We start from the raw sequence: 26,049 nt of genomic DNA on the forward strand, positions 1-26,049 counted from the left end.
AAAAACTCAACAATAATGAAATGGATTACATGATCAAGTTAAAATACAACACACTACATTCTGTAACTTCTAGGTATTTCTAGTCAACAGTCAATGAATAAAATTTCACACATTCATTGCAGCAATAAAAGCAGGTGCATATTTGGAGCTGCTAAAATATGTCCTCTAGATCTTAAGTACATAAACAATAATTAAAAGAAAACAGTCGGACAACTTGGCATGATTCATAAAGTTAAATTACATTTATTTAAAGGTTTCACTGATATATTTAAGTCTGCTGTGCAATTTGTATTTAAATTATTTTCAAAAATACTGTTATGTTCAGACAAACTTTCCCTTTTACCCTTTGAAAAGAACTGAGTTTATTATTAAAAAGTAAAAATCTCCCATGAAATGCATGGTGTTTAATGTGTTACCAGCTGCGCTGCTGTGGCTGCATTCAGTGCAAATCATGTTTTATGACACACGATAGTGTAGATTGTATTATCAGAGTCATTTATTTACAGTGACTAAGTGCAATTCAGCTTTTATTATGCAGCTCTGTGGATTGTTTATGGGTGCTTTGGATTCTGATTTCTATGAATGTTATTTATGCTGTGATAACAATAAATGATGACCTTTGTTTTCTGAATATTCCTTTACCTATTGTATATACATCAACACTTGCATAATTGAAAATATACAGCACGGCGGGACTGGAGAAGGTGATGCGTTTAGTTGTGTTGAAGGAAATTATAGCAGAGTAGTGTCATAACTGGGCTTTGGTGGAGCAGGAGTCTTGTTTGCCTGAGTTGGGAGCCTTGGTGACACCAGAGACTGCAGATGCTGGAATGTGGAGCAACAAACAATCTGCTGGAAGAACTGAGCAGGTCAAGTAGCATCTGTGGGAGGAAAGGAACAGTCGACGTTTCGGGTCGAAACCCTACATCAAAACCGAAACGTCGACAATCCCTTTTCTCCCACAGATGCTGCTCAACCCGCTGAGTTCCTCCAGCAGATTGTTTGTTGGGAGCCTTGGTGTTCAGTGACAGTGCCGTGAAGATGCTGGGTTTTAAGCTTCCATTCATAACCCCACTGCTGCGTTGTTTACCCCATGAATATCAACTTCATTTATTTCTTCCTTCACAATCAGCCAGTCATGGCCGGTTTATCTCACTCATAGACTTTGCTGGTTGAAGTTTCCTCATTTTGTTGGACTCTTCCAATTCTAGGTTACCTCTAACTAATTCTAGTGGTTGTGAGGTCACAGATTAAGATATGCAATTTGATCCTAAATTGCATGTGTCATTCAGGAGAATGTCAGACTTGTTTCAGATACTTTGTTAGAGCAGAATAATGGAAGCATTGCTGAAAGCTTAGTAACAAATTATAAATAAAAGGATTTCTACATAACACTGGGGATTCTTGCAGAGTATTGGCCTGACCATTGAAGTTATTTTCATCTCTGCAACTAGTAGCATTTTAAGTATCAAACACGCCACACCAAAAGGACAAAGGTTTAAAGATTCTCTGACAGGCTTTCACAGCAAGGTGCTTAACCAATGGGGATAAGTATGAGTCTCCATCTCTGGATGTGGTCTGAATTTATTACGTCTTGTTCAGTCTGACTCACAGGATAAAACATAAGGCTGATCTTTAAAGTACTAATAATCTAGATTAAAATAGCAAGACTAGTCAGAGCTGGTTTATTTTACTATGCATGCACATCATAACTCAATGCTTTTATCTTGCATTTGGTTGTTTGGAAGTCTATTCATATCAAGCTAAATTAATTTATAGGGAGGAGTAGGAATTTATTTAATGCACGATTGCTTTAGAAACGATAAACTCATACTGCATAAATAGGGAAATGGCTTTCTTACAAACAGCACAAAGAAAATATCTTAAATGGCTCATTTCAGCAAACTTAACCAGGGGTCAGTAGAAAGCAGTAAAAAGTGAAAAAGCAGCATCCTGTGCAGTGTTTTTGCTTAGAACACATCCCCCATCAACAGAGAAGGCTTACTGCAGTGTTGTGAACTGCAAGTTTTTATCCAAAGTGAAGATGCTTCAATTTCTAGGCCAGGTGCACTTAATTTAGTTGCGGGAGAATTGCATTTAAGCCTTTCATTAATCATGGTTCACACACATGGCATATTTGGCTTTTTTTGTAAAATATGAGGAAAAATATTTTTTTAAACAATCAAAATATCAAAATTAATAAGTGCAGGGGTTTTAGAGGGAGAAACCAATGTTTCTTTAGTGTACTGTGGATTTAATTACACTAACCAAGAGTTTACCAAAAACATCTAGAAGGTCCCATGACATCAGATGTCATTTTTAGACACTGAATTGGGACCATACAGCATGACAGGGGGCCAAGGATGCTGGTTCTTTGAAAGAGCGATCCAATTAGTTCACGGTTCTGCTCTTTTCCCCAAAATCTGACAAGTTCCAGCGATTTAAATATTTATCCAATTTCTCTTTGAAGCTTACTGGAGACTCTGCTTTCTCCACCCCTTCAGACAGGGCACTCAAGGTCATAACAACTTGCTTTGCACCATCTTTCTGGGTTTTTTTGCCCTTTGCCTTAAAATCTGCCTCTGATTACTGAGGTTGCTGGTTGTAGAAAGTGCTCTCAATTGAATTTACTTTGAAAAATACAGCAGACCTGTGATTTGTTTAATACTCGTGGCCTCTTAGATGGAAAACAATGGTCCCGTGCATTCCCAAGTTGTTTATTTTTTATCAGATTGTATAAGCATACAAGGCTAATTTTAGACATCAAGTTAGGACAGCTTCTATCCTGCTGTTATAAGACTCCTGAATGGACCTTCTTTACAATAAAGATGAGCTCTTGACCTCACACTCTACCTTATCATGTCCCTTGCACTTTATTTGTCTGCCTGCACTGCACTTTCTCTGTAACTGTAACATGGTATTCTGCATTCTGTTATTGCTTTTCCCTTTGTATTACCGCGATGTACTTATGTCTTGAAACGATGGACGGCATGCAAAACAAAGTTTTTCACTGCATCTCGGTACATGTGACAATAATAAATCAATTACCAAATTCAGTGGAACCTTATTCCAGTGGTATAAGACATCCCATGGGGTGTTACCAGGACTTACATTTGGGTTTAGCTTTGCCCCATTCCTCAGCACTCTGGCTGTGGGTTTTGTCTGCTGTGCCTTTTGGTCCATTAATGTGTGAATGGGAAGAAAATTAACACGTGATGTCTGAGTGCATTGGCAATCAAGGCCTCACATGTTTGATTTCTGTCAAAGGTCCCGCGTAAGATAAAGGGGTAGGAGGAGGACATTCCGCCCCTTAAGCCTGCTTCGTCCTTCATCGAGATCGTGGCTGATCTTCCTCATCGCTGAGTTCCAGCATCATTACATAATCCCTCGATTCCTCAATATAACCTCTGCTTTGAACGAACTTATTGACTGAACCTCCAGTGAGGAGAATTCCAAAGATTCATCCTCCACTTGAAGAAATTTCCCCTCATTTTATTTCTAAGTGACCTTGCCCTTATTCTGACACTGTGACCCCAGGTTCTAATCTCCTCAGCTTGGGGAAATGCCCTCCCTGCATCCAGCCCATCAAGCCCTGGAAGAACTTTGAAAGTTTCAATGAGGTTACCTTTGCTTCTTCTAAACTCTAGAGAATACAGCGCTAGTATGACAGTCCTGTCATCGCTGGAACCAGCATGGTACAGCTTCACTGTACAACTTCCATGGCAAGTACAACCCATCTTTGATAAGGTGACCAAGAGAGTCCACAATCCTCCCAATGATTTTAGCACAGCAGTCCTCAGAGTGTAGACTTTGGTGAGTTAAGAGGGTGAATTTATTTTATTTTTAAGTAAACAGATAAATCCAATAATCTGGTTTACTTTTAAAGTCACATGCAGTTAGATTTGTAGCTTTCAGTTACATAACTCTGAGAGCTGTCCCCCATTTTAATTGAAAAGTCTATGACTATCAGACTCTAATTAATTGAAGTCCAAAGGTTCAGTTAATTAAAAGTCTTCATTTGAAGCACTCTCCAGATGTGAACTGTTCTGCTGGGTATTTCCAGTGTTTTCTGTATCTGGCTGAGAAATTCCAACAAAATCCAACATCCAAGCACTTTCAGGAATGATCAGAGAGGAAAATGTCTTTTTCATGAAAAACACGATGATGCTGGAGGAACTCAGCAGGCCAGGCAGCATCCGTGGAGAAAAGCAGGCGGTCAACGTTTCAGATCAGGACCCTTCTTCAGGACTGAAGATAGGAAAAGGGACTCCCTCTCCCACTCCATCACAGATATGTCAGTCCTCGGTCTCCCCCACTGCCAGAAGAAGTCCAAGCACAAACTGGAGGAACAGCACCTCACCTTCCATCTTGGAACTTTGCAGCCTGACGGCATGAACACTGAACTCTCCCACTTTAGGTAATTCCCCACCCCCCACTTCCCCACAAACCCCCCTCCCCCCAACCACGCTTCTTCTCTTCTTCCCTTTCCTAGTCTCCTTTTTTCTCTCTCTCTCCTTACCTTTGACCCATCCCCTGGTGGATCTGCTCTCCCCTCCTCCCCTGCATTTGCCTATCACTATCTCTTACCTGCATCGACCTATCACCACCTTGTGCCCACCCTGCCTCCCCTCTTTTGTCCACCTATCATTGCTCTGCTTTTTTCTCCTATATATGGGGCTTCCTCTTTTCCTATCTTCAGTCCTGAAGAAGGATCCTGACCCGAAACGTTGACCGCCTGCTTTTCTCCACGGATGCTGCCTGGCCTGCTGAGTTCCTCCAGCATCATCGTGTTTTTCATCTAGATATTCCAGCATCTGCAGTCCTTTGTTTCTCCACATGTCTCCTTCATTATTGCCAGGAATGCAGAGCACTGTTAACTGTTTGTCACTGACATTCAGTGAGGTGATTTGACTATAATGTTTGAATACATCAATTGTAATGAGAATGTTAAAGTACGTTTGGAAAGTAGCTGAATGAAAACTCAGCTAAGACAAGTTAACACCCATGGTTATCAACAATCATATCACAGATAGTTAGAACTAAAGAAAGGTTAATTCATCATCACGTGTCAAATGATTAATGAGCTATACCAATGGAGCTTCCAAAATAAGAGTGGTTAAGTGATTGCTGGTTATTTTGGGATGGAGACAAAATTAGGATAAAAAACAAGGCACTGATTACAAAACCGAGGACATAGGGGTTAACTGAGATAATTGAAAATCAAAAAAAAACTAGGTGCTAGAAAATGAAATTAAAACAGAAAATGCCGGAAATTCTCAGCAGGCTGGGCAGCATCTGTGGAAGGGGAAACAGAGTTAATGTTTCAGGTTGAAGACCCTTCTTCAGACCTGAAACGTTTATATGATTTCTCTCCTCACAGATGCTGCCTGACCGACTGAGTGCTCTCAACATCATTTGGTACCGACACCCTCTGCGTCTTTCATGCTGTCATTCACTTTACATTTAAATTATTCAATATAAGATATTTGCCCATCTTCAGCAAAGTCAAGTTAATAATCAAATTTGGCGGGGGATCTATTCAAGCCCAAGTTACATGTGAGCACAAACTGCATCCAATATTGTTGTCAACTTTCAAGCCCCCAATTATCTGTTCCCAGTCTCTGCCACTGACCCAAAAAAGCCTGCACAGTTTCAAAGCCCAAATACTTTTTTAAACAGGCTGCAATAGTCCCTCCTGAAGGACCAACACATCCAGCTGAATAGGTCTTGGCCAAGAGTTGCTGGTAACTTCACTGCACTCATCTCTTCATCTGCATTCGCCACCAACCCTTGCACTGAAGAAAGCCACGTCTGTCTCTCCAAATTTGTGAATTGGTCTTCAAGATGGAACATGGAGACACCGAGGACTTGGTTGGCATGTCTGCCCTGACCAAGTGTACCTGTGCTGAACCAACACTGGACTCCAAAACAGAATGACTAAACTGCAGGGCTGACTTTAGGACTTTCCTTCAGAAGCAGCAGCCTCTTATTACAGGGAGAGGAAACTGCTGTTACCTTGCAACTTTCATGACCTTAAACAAAAGATTTCATAACCAAGGAGACACAGGAGACTGCAGACGCTGGAAATCTGGAGCAACGCACAAAGCAGCTGGAGGAACTCAGTGGGTCAGGCAGCATCTCCATAGCAGTTAGCGTAACACTATTACAGCGCCAGTGGCCCGGGTTCAATTCTGGCTGCTGTCTGTAAGGAGTTTGTACGTTCTCCCTGTGTCTGCGCGGGTTTCCTCCAGGTGCTCTGGTTTCCTCCCACATTCCAAAGATGTACGGGTTAGGAAGTTGTGGGCATGCTATGTTGGCGCTGGAAGCATGGCGACACTTGCAGGCTGCCCCCAGAACACTCTACGCAGAAGATGCATTTCACTGGGTGTTTCGATGTACATGTGACTAATAAAGATACCTTAATCTTAATCCTTTGTGTGTTATTTCATAACCAACTAAGTTTTCCCAAGTGTAGACATTTTTGCAACAAGGAAATTGCAGCAACCTGTCAGGGTGGTGTCAAGCCGCAGAAATAAGCAATGAGGTAAGTTGAAACAAGAACAAGAATTTCTGGAAACACTCAGGTTAGTCAGTACCTGTAAGAAGAGAAGCAGAGTCAACGTGTCCAATCAGAGACAAAGGGCCTCTAACCTGAAGCATTAACTCTGCTTCCCTTTCCAGAGATGATGCCTGACCTGCTGATCATTTCCTGCATTTTTGGGTTTTATTTTGGATTTCCAGGATCTGCAGTTTTTTTTATTTTCAGTAGAATAAGTCAATCAGGTAATCTGCTTTAATGGTGCTAGACGAGTATAAATGTTAGCAAAGACCAGAATTCCACTGATCAGAACCATGTGGTACCACATGATTTCTTCTATGTTCATCTGAGGGGACAGATATGGCCATAGTCTGATGCCTCATAAATAAAGGAACATCCAACACTGCAGCACTCTTCCTGTACAGTAATGAACCATTGGTTAGGAAGCAATCAGTAGGTTTATTTCTACGAAGCCTTCGGGTGCAATGCTTGAACTTGGGTCCACCTAATGGAGTCTTCAAAATTTGAGCAATATCAGCTTGAATTGCAGCCTCGAGTGAACACTATGGTCTAAAATTTCAATTTCAATTTTATTTCAATTTTATTTACAGCACGGTAACAAGCCCTTCTGGCCCAACGAGTCCGCGCCACCCATTTTAAACCCATGTTAACCTACCCGTACGTCTTTGGAATGTGGGAGGAAACCGGAGCACTGGGAGGAAACCCACGCAGACACAGGAGAACGTACAAACTCCTTATAGACAGCGACGGGAATCGAACCCCGATCGCTGGCGCTGTAATAGCGTCGCGCTAACCGCTACGCTACCGTGCCACCCTAAATCAAGAAACAATATTATAAAAGAAAACATGGTAGTTACTCCTACTTGATTTACGTTATCTTTCAGTAGGTGAGGACCCAGATTCACACATTTCTCTGTGAATTTTCATCCCAAGCCTCTTTTATATTAGTTATTTTAGTTTACATTTCAGCAGACCAGAATCCATGAGGCAGCTCCTAGATTTATCTTTCTAAATCCACTATCCTGTTAACTTCACTGTATGTAAATTTTACAACCCTGAAGTTGGGATAGGTGTTGGTTTTGTAAGGTTAATGTCATGGCCATGCTTATGAATCCACTCAAAGACAATGGCTTATGAAGGTAGCTTTCTGGAATGTCAACTTAGATGTTCCTAAGTCTGTGATCTCTCCTCCTGCCCTGACCCAAGGAGAAGTGCTAATGCAGCCTATGTGTGCAGATGCACGGAGAAGATCGTCCAATCATCACCCACAACTATCCAATTTATCAATATGGATGTGTTAAACACTCCCTGGTGTTCCCATTAAGTAGAAACAATCTTAAATGTTAATCACTGATTTCTCTCTCTACAGAGGCTGTTTGATCTGATAAGTACTTTTGTTATCTTTGGTTTACAGTATCTGCAGTAGTTTACTTTTGTACTTTAATGGTGTCACTATTTGACACTAATCTGCTAACCCACAGTCTACATGAAGGGTCTCGACCTGAAACATCAACTGTCTACTTCCCTCTGAGTTTCCCCGTCCAAACCCGCTGAGTTTCTCCAGCATCTCGTTTTTGCTCCAGGTTCCAGCATCTGCCGTCTCTGGTGTCTACCAACCCACGAAAGTTTCTAATTTGTTTGTGTGCAGACATTCCAGACCACTGATCATTTACCTTCAAAATGAACTCTAATATTGCAAAGCTATCTGATTAAAGAGGAGAATATGAAGTACACGTGAAACAGAAGCAGGAGGAGGCCACTCTGCCCCTCGAGCCTGATCTGTCATTCAGCAGGATCATGGCTGATTCTTGACCTCAGTGCCACTTTCCTGCATCAACCCCACATCTATTGATTACATCTATTGATCTCCACCTTGAATGTCCTAAGTGACTGGACCTCCACTGTTGTCTTGGGTAGAGAATTCTGAAGTTGCACTACCATCTGGTTGGAGAAACCTATTCTCATCCACTGCCAGGAGAATTCCAAGCGCAAACTGGAGGAACAGCACCTCATTTTCTATCTAACGGCACAAACATTGAATCCTCCCACTTTAATAATCGCCACCCCCTTCCCTGCAAACCCTACCCCCCCACCATGGTTCTTTTCTTCTTCCCTTTCCTCGCCTATCTGCCTCTCTCTCTTTTTTCTATCTTTTTTTTTCCTTTCTCTCCTTACCTTTGACCCATCCCCCGGTGGATCTGCTCTCCCGTCCTTCCCCCCACCTGCCCATCACTATCTCTTACCTGCATCTACCTATCGCCACCTTGTGCCCACCCCGCCTCCCCTCTTCTGTCCACCTATCACTGCCCTGCTTTTCCCACCTATACATTGGACTTCCCCTTTTCTTGTCTTCAGTACTGAACAAGGGTCCTGACCCAAAACGTTGACTGTTTGCTTTTCTCCACGGATGCTGCCCGGCCTGCTGAGTTCCTCCAGCATCATCGTGTTTTTCATCTAGGTTCCAGCATCTGCGGTCCTTTGTTTCTTTATTCTCATCTCTGTCCTGAATAGCTGAGCCCTTATTTTGAGACCATGACCCCTGGTTCTCGACACCCCAGCCAGAGGAAGCATCCTCCCTGCATCTACCCTACGAGCCTTGTAAGAACTTCCTATCTTTCAGTGAGTTCATCTTCCATTTTTCTAAACTCTCTGGAACATAAGTCCACTTCTTTTCATATGACAAACCCACCATCCCAGGAATCTATCTGATGGAGAAACATAACACCATTTATTTCTAGAGCAGGCACCTTGTTTGGGGTGTTAGAAACCTGGGAATTAGATAGCTGACAGTCAAAAGGAAAGAAAAGTCTGTTGTTACCTCACATCATCTACAATCACTATACCAACTCTTGGTGTAAGTTTGATACGTCAGGCATCTGGTCTGCATGTTGTTACTCTGGGCAAAATTGGGGAAGTGGAACAGTTTAACTGGGGCAAACCCACTGGGCCAGCGGAGTAACCTCCACTGCTGCTGAGTGGTGGATCCTTAGAGGCCCAAGCTGTGAAATACTGCAGTGGGATCAGATGGCTTCAGTGGGGACCAGTGGGCAGAGGCAACCCAGGGTACAAACTGGGTCCCTGCGTCATACACAACAATTTGAGGTTAACAACAAAGTCTCTTGTTGCTGGAAGGACTTCTCACCGAATAGTCCGGCTTACCTTTCTCTGAGGAAGCACAGTAATCCGATTTACAGCCTACCCTGCTTTACACCATAGGTTTTAATTTTGTAAGGTGTGCAGTGTAAGTGGAGGTAGGCTGTTACACAGTGAACACAGGCAAGAGTTCATTCTCAGGAGATTTCAGGTGCTGAAAGAACACTCTTTGCTGCTGTGCTAAACACAGGGAAAATGAACTATTTAAACTTTTACAAAGTTGACTTTGTAATAATGGTAAAGAGCCAACTGTTTGATCAGCTGTTTCATCATGATAAAATTTATCTAGCATTCAGAGAGCAAAGTAGCAGAACATTATGCACAATTTGAAGTACACATTATTTTTCCTACAGATTAATCAAGTCTAGACTTTAACCTAAATTGTGCCCAACAAATGAACAAGTAACTAACTCTGTGAGTTCCATGTACCTGACTCTCTGGGCAACTCAAATTAAAGATTAACACTATGAGAGAGGCACCAGTTTTCTACATCAGCAAGAAACAAAATGCTGGAGGAACTCAGTGGGTCAGGTAGCATCTGTAGCGGGAAATGGTCTAGCCCAATGAAGAGTCTCAATCCAAAACATCGACGGTCCATTTTCCTCTACAGGCACTGCCTGACCCACTGAGTTCCTCCAGCATTTTGTTTTTTTTACATCAGCAACACTGGCAGAGGGAATATCAGAGTGGAGTGTATCAGACCAATGACGAGATTTACCCCGATATACATCAACAACAGTGACAGAGGGCAGAACCAGTGGACACATCAGTAACCCTGACAGGGATGGAATTATTACATTCATACATTTATACAAGCTCATTCAATACTCACCAATTGTTCCTGTCTTGGTGTCATCAGCGTCAGAGCCAATAGCAGGCCTTGGGCTGCCACTTTGCTCAGATTCTGCAAGAGAAAGAAGGTCTGAGTAAGCGAGAAGCAGAGTTAGAACCATTTACTCCAACTACAATAACATTGCAAGGTGCTACATATTAGAGGGCTGTACCATGTCTGTCTGATGGATACTACAGTTCACTTTAATGTCAATGAGCTGCTAGAGAAAGGTCATTTATTGTACCAATTCAATTAAAATTTTGAGGCTGTTTATCTGGAAAGTCTAGAGCTGTAGTCCTTGTCTCAAGAGAAGGGATTGGGCCGGGGAGGATGAAGCAGTAATTTTATCAGTTAGAGGGATGTGAATCTTTGGAAGTCCTCTCTTCAGAGGGCTCTGGATCCTTAGTTGATGATGACATTCAGTGCTGAGGAATGACAGGTTTTCAGGGGAAGGGAGGGGTTTTCCACAACACCACCCTCAGGCTCCATCCTGCCATCACAATTCACCACGTAAATCAATGCCACTGTTCCTGCCCAGTGGAAGTCCAGGATTTTGGTGGACATGAGTTCATGACAGATTTTGGCCATTAATTGTATCAAATGAAATGGGACTAGGGCAAAGTGGAATTTATGCTGAGCTGGACCCAGGATCTTACTGACTGGCTGAGAGGCAGGTGACTCTTCCGTGCTTACAATTGTTTTGCTTCTAATATCTCCAGAATCAATTCAGTTCTGGATAGGTAAACATTGCTGAATTGTGCATTGTTGAGGCAGAATGGAAAATAGAATCGAGTATGTTTAATATACGTATTACCAGCTCTGCTGATGGATTCACAGCTCCTGGAGGCATACTTTGACATTTTGTGACATTGTAAATTAAGAGATAGCTAAATGACATCAAAACTTATTTACGTAACCTTTAAGCAATAATGCATGCTGGGACTGTATACACATACTGTACAACCTTATATAACTGTTCACCTGTTAGTGAAAAAATCATTCCACAATGAAAGTTTATCCAGTCTTAGTGGTAAAAATGTGGCTTTGGTTGCTAGCATTAAACAGACACGATACAACTGTCTCCTCATCACACTCCCTCCAGATATTCAGTTCTTCAGGTTCGGAAAGGAAGTCCAATATCTTTGCAAGGGCTGAGAGACTAGTTACCACCGGTGACCCCACATCCTCTGTAACATGCATATGCTCTGAGTTTCTTCAATGTTGCTGCGGCACAATGCCAGATCAAAGTAGAATGAGAGTTCAACGGGGAGTGAATCTCTTCCCAGAGCTAATCAGGACTTTCAAAGTTGATTTTTTTCTGCAGATTCAGCATCAGTGAGAAGTGGTTTCAGCTTTTCACTGATGGTAAAGCTGTGAGGTATCGATGCACTGTTGATGGGCCTGATGCATGCTGATCCCACTGAGAACAGTGCATCTTCATTACCTGCCCTGGTGCTGGGTTGGAGTTCTGGTAACTTCCTGTTCTGGTAACATGATACAAATTTCCTAATTATTAACTGGTTACACAACACAGTTTATGCCTGGAATGATTTGGAAATTGAAACCACATTGAAACAAGTCAATGAACAGAGTGGTGAAGATCATCACATATAATTGCATTATATTCAATTCAAAGCCAATTCTTTCTCAACTAAAATGCCTATATTTTTACTTGTTTCTTCACTGAATTTTTCCTTTGACACTGCTGCAAAAAGCAACCTTATTTTTGTCATCTATCAGAATGCAACTATAAAAAAACACTAACTGCATTTCTGCCACATACCATACAGATTAGCAGCAGATGGTGCTAATATTCTTCAAATTACCCATTATGTTCCACTGAAGCCTAACACCAACCATTTTCGTTCCTACTATTTACAATTAGTCTAAAAGTAAATAGCTCAGTAATGTCACCAGCAAAGGACGCCAGGTATTTGTGAACTGTGACACTAACTTCAAGGATAAGACAAAAAGCAAGAACTGCAGGTGTTGGAAATCTGAAATAAAAGCAGGGAAACAGTATGATCATTGGCTGGAAATGTTATCTGTTTCTCCTTCCACAGATGCTGCCTGACCTGTTGAGTATTTCCAGCATTTTCTGGTTTTACAGCAAGGGTAACTGTTACTTTAAGATTACTGGGTCATTGTCAAATGGATGATGTCACATCGTTGCAATGTTGTGCTACCACATTGCTACTTCAGTCAAGATCTGACTGTCAAAATAAGCAGAGATTTCCCAGTTCTCCTAGTCTGGGTGAGTTACAGAGTTAAAATAATTAATTAACTGATCCAGACTAGGAGAATGGGGAAATCCCTGCTTATTTTGACAGTTGAATGGTAACAGAAGTTGCAACCATGGTATCACAACATTGCAAACAAGAAGCAATATAGATGACAACATCGTTTGGAACGTTTTCACAAATCTGACAGCTTGCAACGATAAAAATAATAACGACAGTAAAAGATGGGAGTTTAACTTAAACTCATCTGTGGCATTTCTGAAAAGTATTACTTCTCAGAAAGCTGTTGTTCCTTGGGTTATTTTAGTTGCCAAATACACCGAAATATTCTATTGCTTCTGTTCCTTACAGCCCTCATTGATCTACTCCAATTACAGAAGGGAACATCATGCATTTCACTTATTTTAGTTTTTGCATGAAAGACTATAATACACCTTAAAGCCTCTGGACAAAGAAACAGACTCGACTCATTAAAGACAACTGCATGCTGAGATAGGAAGGTGGTAGACTTGGGATAACAAGTTCAAATGAGTTAACCGTCCTCCTCCACATATCCCAGTGCAAAAACTTCAATTCTTTACTGAATTTTCTCCCGATGGAATCATTGTTGCATACTTACATCACACAACATGACCTCCGTGTTCTGCGTGTTGGCATTTAAATAGTTAAGTGAGGAAGGCTTTTTCTCAGATGCAAAGGCTCTTCGGTCAATCATAATACTTTGGTAAACTAAGAAGTTTAATTTCCAACTGGGATTTTAAAATGGTATTAACTAGGAGCTTGGAAAAGAAATTTATTAACAATGACTGCATGATGGTGCATACTAACTGAAACTAATAGCTCACACTGCTTCAATGTATTATCCATTGCCTGTAGAATGAGCCATTCATTGTTAACCTCAATTGTTATATTAATTTCTCAGACAGGTCTAACTGCATGACTTTAATAGGAAAAGTAAAGAATATATAATGTGCCAGAGTGGTGCTGGAATGTGTCCAATCTCCAAGTGACTATGACATGGAACGGTAGGGATGGAGCTGATGTCCCACTGTGCTGGATTATGGTTTCAGCAAAACCAGTGCGGAGGATTCAATAAGGCATGAGTGTCACCTGCATTCTTTCCAATAAATACATCAGAATAGAGCTGGTTGCTGTCAGCCTTTCTCACTGGGCAACTATAAGCTATGTAAGGACCTGAAAAAGTGTAAGATATAAACTTGTCGGGAGTCCTGAGGGGGGAAGCAACACTAAGTGTGGAACTGGAGGTGAAGGCTGGGTGGAGATATGTTCATCAGCAAAACAAAACCCTGCATTTAATATTTGTCCACATTATCCAGTTTCAATACAGGAATAGTCCAGGCTAACCAGCTAACACCTCTAACTAACCTTTGCATTTGTGCAGTTTGGACTGTGTGTGGTGCAGCTGGTAGGGTTCACAGTTCCAGCAACCCGGCTTCGATTCTGATCTGTGAGTGCAAGGGTTTCCTCTCAGTGCCCTGGTTTCCTCCCATATCCCAAAAACATGCAGGTTAGTAGGTTCATTGGCTGCTGTAAATTACCCCGAATGTGTGGGTGAGTGGTGGAAACTCATGGGGGGAGGTGTGGGGGGGATTGAAGGAAATGTAGAAATTAAAAATGGAATTAGTTTAGGATTGGTATAAATATGTCTTTGGTAGTCACAGCGCACATAGTGGGCTGAAGGGCCTGTCTCCATGCTGTGTGACTCTTACACAGTTTTGGTTCGAGTGCTTGCCTGCACAGTACACACAGAGTGTCACAGCATCCTGACCTCCTCTTTGAAGTTCCCTCTGGTACAAACCCACAATGTCAATGTTAGCCTTTCTTATACCTGGTGAACATAATGCACCTGCTGAGATTTGTTACTGCAAACTGCAAGCATCCACCAGATGACGCATGGGAAGTTTTTAGGTAAGGTATTTGTAAAGCAGACTGAACAATCTGTGAATTAATTGTTTTTCCTGGAATACACACTGGACACAACATTCCCTGAACGTGAATGACATCTAAGACTTAATATACTTTTTTTTGTGAAATTCTGACCTGTTACTTTTTTATTACACAGTGAAGTATGACAGGCAATGATATCAGCACAGGATCGTCAGAGGTCTGAGCTGGCACGAGAGCTTTGCTTTAATGTTATGTCAGCTGTGTCATGTCGGCAGGCTTTGTTTGTACCTTTGGCGCCATGGAGAGCTCAGCAGCAGTTATCATGCATATGTTGCTATGGTTACAGATGCGCGACCACCCCTGCCAAGTGGTGGTGAGCAGCTGTCTGAATTTCTTCAAATTGTCAGTGGCTTGTCTGAAAGTGATTCTGGACTGGGTGTCATCTCGTCCACCTGATGCACAATGCCACCCCACCAAGCATGCTGTTAATCTGGAATACTAACTCCCAGTGCCTCATTATCAGGTGGTTCTGCCATGTAGTGAGTGCTATTTGGCTTTGAATCCATCAAGGATCCAAAGAAGTTGTGCAATTCGATGTGTGAATTTGAACAGAATGAACTGTGGGCACATGTGGGCTTGGCACAGGCAGTAGTGTAACTTCAATTCAGTGAAGTATATTTTTAGGAGTTTTAAACAAATTGTTAAACTTAATAAAGTAGCAATGAAAAATGAGTATTACTGTACACATTGTGTCACTGTACCACAACCTGTGAGTCTATAATGGAAAACAAATAAAACTACAGATGCTGGAATCTGAAACAAAAACAGAAAATGCTGGAAGAACCCAGCCAGTCAGGCAGCATCTGTGGAGAGAGAAACCAATTAATGCTTCGGATTAGGGACCCATCCTCAGAGCTGGGGGAAGAGTGGAGGGGTGCCTTCTCTGGTTAACTGGTTTCTCTTTCCAGAGATGGTGCTTCCACTGATGGCTGAGTTCTTCTGATTTGTTCTATGCCAAGATAACCTCACTGTCAGCATGAAGTGAACTCCTCACAGTTGCAATGAGTTCCAATGCAAGCTCGAGAAACAGCACCTCATCTTCTGCCTGGGTACAATGCAGCCTGCGGGACTTGATACTGAATTCTCAAACTAAACATAGCTTATTACTGCTGGTCACCTATCTCTGGTTTTGCCTCAGCTTTTCTCTCTCCATCAGTACTACCTGATCAGCTGTGCATTTCCCACAGTCCTGCTTTAGTAACACACAACACAGACATAACCTGCTTCTAACAGCCACATTAACCCACTTGGTCTCATCCTATCGGAGATATCCCCTTTGTTCTGCCCATCCCCACCCCCAACCACCTTCTCTGCAACTTAAAACTAACTTGCTTTTCTCTCATTCCTACAAAGGGTCTCAAACTGAAACATTAACTCTGTTTCCCTTTCCACAGTTGCTGCCCGACTTGCTGAGAATTTCAAGCATTTTCTGTTTTTACTTTTAAAATTTAAATTTTTAAAATTTTTAAATTTAAATTTTATTTACAGCATGGTAACAGGCTCTTCTGGCCCAACGAGTCCGCGCCACCCACTTTAAACCCAATTAACCTAACCGTACGTCTTTGCAATGTGGGAGGAAACCGGAGCACCCAGAGGAAACCCTTGCAGACATGGGGAGAACGTACAAACTCCTTACAGGCAGCGACGGGAATCGAACCCCAATCGCCGGCGCTGTAATAGCGTCATGCCAACCGCTACTCAGTCTATTTCTTTTCACAGAGTTCACGAGGAAGAAATGTAGTTAGAAGATTAAAGTGTTTTTTAAGATAGGGAAATGGACAGTCGACGTTTCAGGTTGAGACCCTTCATCTGGACCAGATGTAGCGTCTCGACCTGAAGTCCAGTTGAAGGGTCTCGACCCGAAATGTCAACTGACCATTTCCCTCCACAGATGCTGCGTGACCTGCTGAGTTCCTCCAGCGTTTTGTGTGTTGCTCCAGATTCCAGCATCTGCAGTCTCTTGTGTCTCCATTTTGCTTTCTCTGTAAAGTTTGTGTGTTCTCCCTGTCACCATGTGGGTGACATCCAGAGGAATCCCATGCAGTTACAGGGAGAATGCATAAACTCCATACAGACAGCACCCGAGGTCAGGATTGAGTGTAGCTGTGAGGCAGCAGTTCAACTAGTCCAACAATGATCAGTTGCAGCTGCTGCTTCAATATTCCCTTGATTCAAGTGGAGATCATGACGTGCCCTCCTGACCTCATTGTGCAACCTTGCCACTTTAATTTGTTCTGATCCTAAATATCCAGGAGTATAGTTGACTGCAGGTGATCTTCAGTGGGCTACTTGAGGAAGGCCTCTAAGATTTGCAAATGGGAAGAGCTGCTTACCCTGAAGGTTCACAGCTTCTAGGATTAGTGCAGGATACATTAGGTGTTGGGGCTGAGAAGGGAAACCAGCATGTGGACAGACAGGAATAAAATTCTTATTTTTTTCCAAGTAATAAAAAGAAGTGGCATTGAATTAAGTCTTTGTTTCTGAGTAAACGCGAGTGCAATTTATGGTTGAAACTAAGGGCCGAATTAGTGCCGTTGTTTAAGGAAGAGAAAGTCTGTGTCTATTTTCAACCAAGTATTTCCTGGAAATCATAATGAGTTGCAGTGTAGCTTAAGAGTAACTGGGTACACTGGCCTGTGGATGCATTGTGAAGGACAAGGGCTATCCACTCACTGTTCCAAACATATTGGATCAGCAATGGTACAATTACTACAAAGACTCTTGAACGGACCTCTTATAAGATAAAGGTGAACACTTGATCTCCCAGTTTACCTCATCATGGCCCTTACACTTCATTTGTCTACCTGCACTGCAGTTTCTCTGTAACTGTAATACTATAGTTTGCATTTTTTTTCCTTCTGTATTACCTCAATGTACCTATGTGGGGAATGATCTGTCTGGATGGCATGCACAGCAAAAGCTTTTCAATGTATCTCGATACATGTGACCATAATAAACCAGTTACCAATTACCACAACTAGGAGCTTGTCAGACATCACAATAGCACTGCTGAACATGAGATTTCCTACTGCATCACACTGGCAGCAGTGGAAAATGTTCAGCAGCCTCTGTGTCCTTGATCTTCTCCACACATTTGACCATCACATAGGTTCAGCCTTTGCCTGCTGAGATCAAGCAAGGGTAGGACCAGCAACCAACAACAGACACAGGGACCACAGATGCAGAAATCTGGAGCAAAAAATAAACTCAGCACGTCAACCAACATCGGTGATGACAAATGGATGGTCGATGTTTCAAGTTGAAACCCTGTGTCAGGACTGCACCAGGATGCAGGTTCTGATGCAGGGTCTCGACCTGAGACGTTGACTATCTCTCTGCCTCCACAGATGCTACCTGACCTGCTGCGTTCTCCCAGCAAGAACGACAGAGTGAAGACACCCAGGACTGGGCAGACCCATCCTGAGTCATTTAACTCACTACAATACTGTAGGAATTGTCTTTAGTTTTGGTGCACTCGTGAAATAAAGGGTATCCCAGCACTAGAGGAAGTCCAGTAAAGGTTCACTCGGCTAATTCCTGGGATGAGAGGGTTGCCCCATTAGGAATGGCTAAAGAAGTTTGATTTGTGTTCTTTGTAGTTAAGGAGGAGGAGGAGTGATATGACGGGGCAGGTATTGAGATGTTTCCACCAGTGGGAGAGTCTCAAACAACGAGCCTTAGTTCCAAGATAAGTTGCAGTTATTTAAAACTGAGGTGGAAAGTCTCTGCTTCAGTGGGTTGTGGAGGCTGGATCACTGGGAGTATTTAAAGAGAAGGTAGATTAATTTTTGAAAGGTCAGGAAATTGAAGGCTACGGGGAACTGGCAGAGATGGGGAATTGAGGCCTAGGGCAGATCAGCCATGATCATATTGAATGGTGGGGAAGGCGTGAAGGGCCGAGTGGCCTACTCCTGCTGCTACTTTCTCGTGTCCTTGTGCTTAGTCAATCTGATGCAATCAATAGACGCAGACTTTCTCTTCCATAAACAGTGGCCTGGAGCTCGTAATTCAGCTCTTAGTTTTAACCAGACATTGCACAAGGGCTGACTCAGAAACAATGACCTAACCAAATGCTCAGGAGTTTATACTCTCAACCCCTAGGGAAGGTATGAATGTTATTCCGGACTATCGACTCACTGGCTTCCCTTCTCAGTCCCAACACTTTAATGTATCGTGAGTTAATCCCAGAGGCTGTGAGCCTTCAGGTCAAGCAGTTCTTCCCACTTACAAACCTTACAGGTTCTCATCAAACAGTCCACTTCTGGACACTTGGAACTGGAATTGAAATTGGTTTATTATTGTCACATGTACCGAGTTACAGTGAAGAACTTGTCTCACATACCGTTCGTACAGATCATTTCATTATAACAGTGCATTGAGGTAGTACAGGGTAAAACAATAACAGAATGGAGAATCAAGTGTTACAGTTACCGAGAAGGCAGACAATAAGGTGCAAGGTCATAACGAGGTAGATTGTGAGGTCAGGATTGTGAGGTCACTTGCAGTCAAGAACACCAATAGATGTTTAGCATCAAAACACAACAAGGTGGTAGGACACTCAGTCCCTCCACCCTGCTCTCAACTACCTCCTCAACTCCTCCGCTGTGCCAGATCCCCAGAGCCCTCAATTCCCTGATCATTCAAAAATGTGTCCTCTTTAAATTCTTCTCATGATCTAGCCTCCACAACTCTCCACAATTCCAGAGAGAAAGTTCTATTTACCTCAGTGTTAAATGACAGGCCTCTTGTAACTGTGTCCCCTTTAAGACTTTCTCACTTGTGAAAACATCTGCACATCTACACTGTCAAGCCCCCTTAAAATTTTATATATCTCTATAAGAACGCTCCTCATTCTTCTAAAGACCTAACCGGTTGACATGACAACCATCTCATCCCAAGAGATACCCTGGTGAATCTCCTTTTGGACTGCTTCCTATGCTACTATATCCATTGTCTGGGTTGGGGGAATATTACTGTGCAGTACTCCAGGCATGGCTTCACCAACCCTGTACAATTGTAACAAAACTTCCCTATTTCTAAACTTCAACCCCTTTGTGATAAAGCGGTTAGCATAAAGCTATTACAGCACCAGTGACCCAGGTTCAATTTTGGCTGCTGTCTGTAAGGAGTTTGTATGTTCTCCCCGTGGGTATCCTACAGGTAGTCCGGTTTCCTCCCACATTCCAAAGATGTCTGAGTTAGGAAGTTGTGGGCATGCTAATGTTGGCGCCGGAAGCATGGCGACACTTGCGGGCTGCCCGCAGAACACTCTACGCAAAAGGTGCTTTCACTGTGTGTTTCGATGTACACATGACTAATAAAGGTATCTTATCCAAGTATGGTTTGGCTTTCTTGCTGCTCCTGCCTGTTGACTTGTTAACTAAAGGGAATATTTAGACAGCAGCTACAAATGGTCATTTTACTTGAGCAAGAAACACACTTACCATTCGAAGCTGCAGCTGACCCTCCATCACTGCAGCCCATTTAGTTCATCGTTCTGTACAATTACAGACCCAGCATCATACATTGACAGCCACACTCAGCCTGACAGCTCCCACACAGTCTCTGCGGACAAAGCACTAATTATACAACAAGGTGCTTTAAGCAGGTGCTTCAGAGACACTTCTCCCAACAATGACTGTTGATTCTCCAACAACATAGCATCTTGCAGGGTCATTCTCAACACTGAGATCATCTTCATGTTCTCCAAACCCTCTCTAATCCCTGGCAAATGGTTCTGCCTGTGGGATTGGAGAATCCTTGATCTCACTCTGCTACACGGTAGAATTTCTGAGGACAGTGAGTCACCACTATAAGCCTTTGAACCATCTGCAAGAATCCACTGCTATTGTAAGGGGGCCTGACAACAGCAGGCAGTATTGAGTGATCTTTGGCAGCAGACTCCACAAAATAGACAGACAACTCTGCTTGGCCTCATAATGGAACACAATTGAATGGAACAAGATTGGTCCAATGCAGCCAACATTTTCTCCTTGAATGACAGCCTGAAGGTTATAAGAGGAATGGCCAAGCGTCACACATGAATGGGACTTGCTGCTTTTATTCATCCAGGCATCACTGACAAAGCCAGCATTCATTGCCCATCCCTAACTGTCCTTGAACGGAACGGTTTGCTGAGCCACTTGACAGTCAGCCACCTTTCTAGCACATAGTAGGGTGCAGCTTGCAAATGTTTACATCGGCATTCACATTGCGCATTCAAGCGACAGCTGCACAAACACTTCAGTGTACTTGGCTGACCTACCTGGGTTCAGTAAGGGTAAGGGATAGAGGGATGTGAAGCACAAACAGAATTCACAGCCAATTAAGTTAAATGGCTTCACTCAACATGAGCTGCACAAGTGGGTTTAATGGGCCTGGATATTTGTTTGCAAAGGACACCAACTGAAACAATGAAGGAAGATCTGCTCAGCACTGGTGCCAGTTAGTTTTGGTGATGTACCACATGGGCTTGGAGACACAGCTGGTGTGCTGTGATGTTCCCCCGTAGCTGCTTCATGGCCAAGGGGAGGTGGCTCTCTGAGATACAGATGTCCTCTCGGGATACTCACGGCCTCAACGGGGTCTGAGTACCTGTTGCTGTGCCTGCAGTCTGAGGCTTCAGGTGGGGACAGTGCTGGGGAGAGAGACCCCGACAGGACGACCGAGGACAGTGGTCTCCAGCCCTGCACTGCCCACAGTGCTGGGCACATCTGGCGCAGCCCAGACCGCTGCCATTGCTTGCAGGGGCCGGTAAATAGATTCTGGAGCTTTGCCGCCTGCTCCCGGTAGCATCACGGGTGTCCTACAGAACAGTGAGTGGCCGTTGCTGGGGATCAGCCTGTGGCTGGGTCAGGGAGCTGAGCTGTGGAGGACTGGGTCTGGGCCCTAAAGAGAGACAGGAACCTTGGCACTGCTGTTACTTGGCATGTCAGAAGTGAGGATTTCTGGCTCTCCAACAGCTCCTGGGGGAATATGGGACTGGACCTCTCCATGGAACTGGTCTCGCAGGTCGGACACTGCTCCACATTGTAACGTGCCCACCCACGAGCTGTCCCCTAAAACGCCTCCCTGGAATGGAGCTCTCCAACTCAGCACCACTGATCGGACAGTCTCTAGGTACTTAGAACAGAGAACATTACAGCACAGTAAAGGCCCTTTGGCCTACGATGTTGTGCCAACATTTTACCCTGCTCTAATATCTATCTAACTCTTTTCTCCCACACAGCCCTCCATTTCTCTATCAGTTCTCTCCCCTTCCTACCTGACTACAGCTTCTAAGTAACGGCTGTCTCCCTTTGTGAAATGCTCCCCCTCTAATGTGGTGCCTTCCCTTGCAGAGCCAGTGTTGAGCTGGTGGTCTGTGGGGAACAGCTGCCTTACAATCAGCACCAGCATCAGGTGATTGGTGGCTCCACAGGTGCAGCGGAATGTGGCTCAGGGCTCCCTTCCCCATGTCCGAGGAAATGCTGGGAAGAATTGGAATTGGTTAGTGTCCTGCAGCAATGTCTCAGAACTGCGAGGGGCAATGTGCTGTAGGCCTGTATTGTTGACTTCTGTAGATGTTTGAAGGTACAGTTAGTGGGAGATGAACTCATGCTGAAGCAAACAGTCACAATTTAACTGCACCCACCAGACACACTTGCAAGAAACAAGAATTTTCATTGGAGCCTTAAATAACCAATGACCATGCATGATTCTGAGTACGTGTCTGATAACAAGCATTGACTGCACTTTTAGAATGCTGTTGCTTCCTTATGGTATTTAGAACATAAAACATTGAACAGTACAACACAGGAACAGGCCCTTCAGCACACGATAGACGCAATCTCAAGGAAAGCGCATCGGGAACTGTGAAGGTTAGGAAGGTTCGGCTTGTCACCAAGCACTCCAACAAACTTCATACTGTTAAAAGTGTGCTGACTGGTTGCATCATGGTCTGGTACGGCAGTTCAAATATGCAGGAACGTAAGAAGCTGCAGAGAGTAGTGAACTCTACCCAAGACATCACAGGCACATCCCTCCCCACCATCGGTAGTATCTACAGGAGGCGCTGCCTCAGGAAGGCAACTTCCATCATCAAAGATCACTAGCATCCGGGCCATGCCATCTTCTTGCAGCTACAATTGGGCAGGAGGTACGGAAGCCTGAAGTCCCACACCACCAGGTTCAGGAACAGCTACTTCCCTTCAACCATTCGGTTCTCGAACCAGCCAGCATAACCCTAATCACTACCTCACCATAGCAACACTATGACCACTTCGCACTACAGTGGACTTTGTTTTTTTAATTCTAATTGTGTTCCTTCTTGAATAATGTTGCATAATTTATGTTGCTAATTTAGATTTTTCATGTGACTGTTGCGTATCTGATGCTATGTGCCTGTGGTGCTGCTGCAAGTAAGTCTTCTTTGCACCTGTGATTACACGTGCTTGTGCATTTGACAGCTCGACTTTGACTACAGCATGGAAACAGGCCCTTCAGCCCAACTCGTCCATGCCGACCAAGTTGCCTATCTGAGCTAGTCCCACTTACTTGTGTTTGTCCTATATCATCTAAACCTCTCCTACCAATGAACCTGTCTGAATGCCTTTTAAACATTGTGACTGTAGCTGCCTCGATCACTTCCTCTGGCAGCTTGTTCCACATATCCACTACCCTTGTGTGAAAAAGTTGCCCCTCAGGTCCCCTTTAAATCTTTCCCCTCTCACTTTAAACCTATGCCCTCTAGTTTTAGACTCCCCTACCCTGGATAAAAGACTGTGACCATTTACCTTATCTCTGCCCCTCATGATTTTATAAACATCTATAAGGTCACCCCTCAGTCTCCTGCACTCCAGGGAAAAAAGTTCCCGCCTATCCAGCCTCTCCTTGTAACTCAAGCCCTGCAGTGCCAGTAACGTCCTTGTGAATTGTTTCTGCACCCTTTCCAGTTTATTGACATCCTTCCTACAGCTGGGCAACCAGAACTGTACACAGTATTCCAAGTGACAATAGTGTTTATTCAACTGCAACTTTTGCATTGTGACTGCCTGATTTGATTTTGTTCCGTACTCATCAAATTTATTCACAGACATTCACCTTCTCTGAGGTCTCATACTCCTAAACAAAACTGTTGAACTGAATCATACTTTCCACAGGCAGCATGAGTATATTAATGGCCATTATTATCTGATTAATTTTATTGTATTTAAATGTGTGAAATTGATCCCTGGTCATTAGAAGGGTTATGCAGAGTCTCATGCTCCCTGATAGTCAGGGGTTCTGGGAACCAAGTCTGCCAGCTGACAGCTCTGAACCCTTGAAACGTTCATCCGAGTCACCTGATGTCCAGATGTCACATGAAGTGAATCAAGCACAGGAACTTTATGTTTGGATTTTGACCTTGGCAAACTGGCAGTTCATCAGCGTGTGATGCAAAGAGCCATGTTTACCAGGTCTAAGCACAGATGGTAAATTGGCTGTAGCATCTGAGGTCATAGTCCACCACTCAGGCTGCCTGGCTTTGCCCTCCTGTGTTCCCAGCACAGAACCAGTCATTCAAAAGAAAAATGTAAGATAAGCCATCTTAGCTAATAAAAAGAGAAAGCAAATGTCCAATGCCTCAGATTTTGATGTCCAGCTCCCGCAAACAAAAAATATTGATCCACTCTCTATTAATCTCTTGCTCCCCACCAGCAAACAGCCTTCGAATATTACCACATACCAAGGAACGAATTGCTTCATACAGCTGCATTATTTTAACGCTCTGGAGTGTTGCAGATCACTGCAGATGGCCAATCTGTTACGATGTATCATGAGGACAAGTTGCAGAGGGCTCCCCTGGATCTTCATTGCTCAACCAGAACAGCTTTCTTTTTTTTACATATAAATGTGTCTTAATCAACATGCCATGAAATGCATGGTGGGAATCTACTTGTCAAATTTCTGTTTGACTCATCCAAACGCAAAATGAATGAAGCTTCTTTTAAAATCAACACTTAAATAGCTAATTCTAGAAATGTCAGTTTTAATGAATGAAATTAAATGTTGAAGATTGGTGCAATTATCAGAACAATATTTCAAATTAAAAATAAGGAAATATTATTCAAGAGGCTGGGTGTCCCGGAACAAGTGACTCACCAAGGGCATCGAAAGTTATAAAACTCTTGAATAGAACTCTTGTATGATAAAGCTGAACTCTTGACCTCACAATCTACCTTGTCATGGCCCTTGCACCTTACTGTCTGCCTGCACTGCACTTTCCCTCTAACTGTAACACTATATTCTGCATTCCTTTCCCTTGTACTACCTTGATGTAGCTATGTTCTGAAGTGATCTGAATGGATGACAAGCAAAACTAAGTTTTCCACGGTATCTTGGTACATGTGACAATAATAAATCAATTCCAGTTCCAAAATCAGGTGGAGCTGCTGCCGCCTCACAGCTCTAGTGACCCTTGTTTGATCCTGACCTCCCGTGTGACTGTGTGGCCTTCCCCTGGGTTCTCCGGTTTTCTCCCACATCCCGAAGACAAATAGACACTGGGATGGGCATTAAATGCTGTCCTTGTCAGTGACAACCACATCCGTGAACAAACCGACGGGTTGGTTAATTGGCCACTGCAGGCTGCTGCTAGTGTGTATGTGAGTTGTAAAATCTGGGGGAGATTGAAATGAGATGAGTGTAGGATGGGTGTTTGATAGTTGGCAAGGATGAATGTGCTGTAGAGCTCCACAACACCTTTCCACCATCTGCAAGGCACAAACCATGAGTGTAATGGAATACTCTCCACATCTCCTGGGTGAATGCAGCTCCAACAACACACCATCCTGGGCAAAGCAACTCACTTGATTGACATCCTATCCCCCACCCTGAATGCTCGCTCCCTCTACCTCGAGCTCACCACAGTTGCAGTGTGCATCATCGACAAAACATTCTGCTGTCACTCACCTTGGCTACTCCAGCTTCACTTAATCGCTGGCCTCAAGAAGGACTAATGGGAACACCACCACTGCTGTCTCACCTCCAAGTAGCACCATGTAGACTTGGGCGTACACTACTGTCCCTTCACTTCTGACCAGGATCCTGGAACTTGCTGCTCAACATTGTGAGGCTTTCTTCACTGGAAGGACTGCAATGGTCCAAGGTGGTAACTCACCGCCACCACCTTTCCGTGGACATGTAGGAAAGCTGGCCGTGACAGTGACAACCACACCCTAAAGGTGAAATTGAGAAAATTCCGCAAGGTGGCAGGGTGTGAGTAGAGCAGAACGCTGAAAAAGGGTCAACATTTACAGAATGCCCACTCACCCATT

The 26,049-nt window shown here is 43.5% G+C and overlaps 1 protein-coding gene across 5 annotated transcripts in view; it reads right to left on the bottom strand.

Moving 5' to 3' along the window:
• Nucleotides 1-26,049, bottom strand: part of nfic (nuclear factor I/C) — a 409,937-nt gene that overhangs the window by 161,317 nt on the left and 222,571 nt on the right. For all 5 annotated transcript variants that reach the window (XM_052038202.1, XM_052038205.1, XM_052038201.1 and 2 more), the window contains exon 3: nt 10,545-10,616. In XM_052038202.1, coding sequence (XP_051894162.1) covers nt 10,545-10,616 — 72 coding nt within the window. The remainder of the gene's footprint in view (nt 1-10,544; nt 10,617-26,049) is intronic.

The sequence above is a fragment of the Pristis pectinata genome, chromosome 24, assembly GCF_009764475.1.
Source record: "Pristis pectinata isolate sPriPec2 chromosome 24, sPriPec2.1.pri, whole genome shotgun sequence".
In the NCBI taxonomy this organism is placed as follows: Eukaryota; Metazoa; Chordata; class Chondrichthyes; order Rhinopristiformes; family Pristidae; genus Pristis; species Pristis pectinata.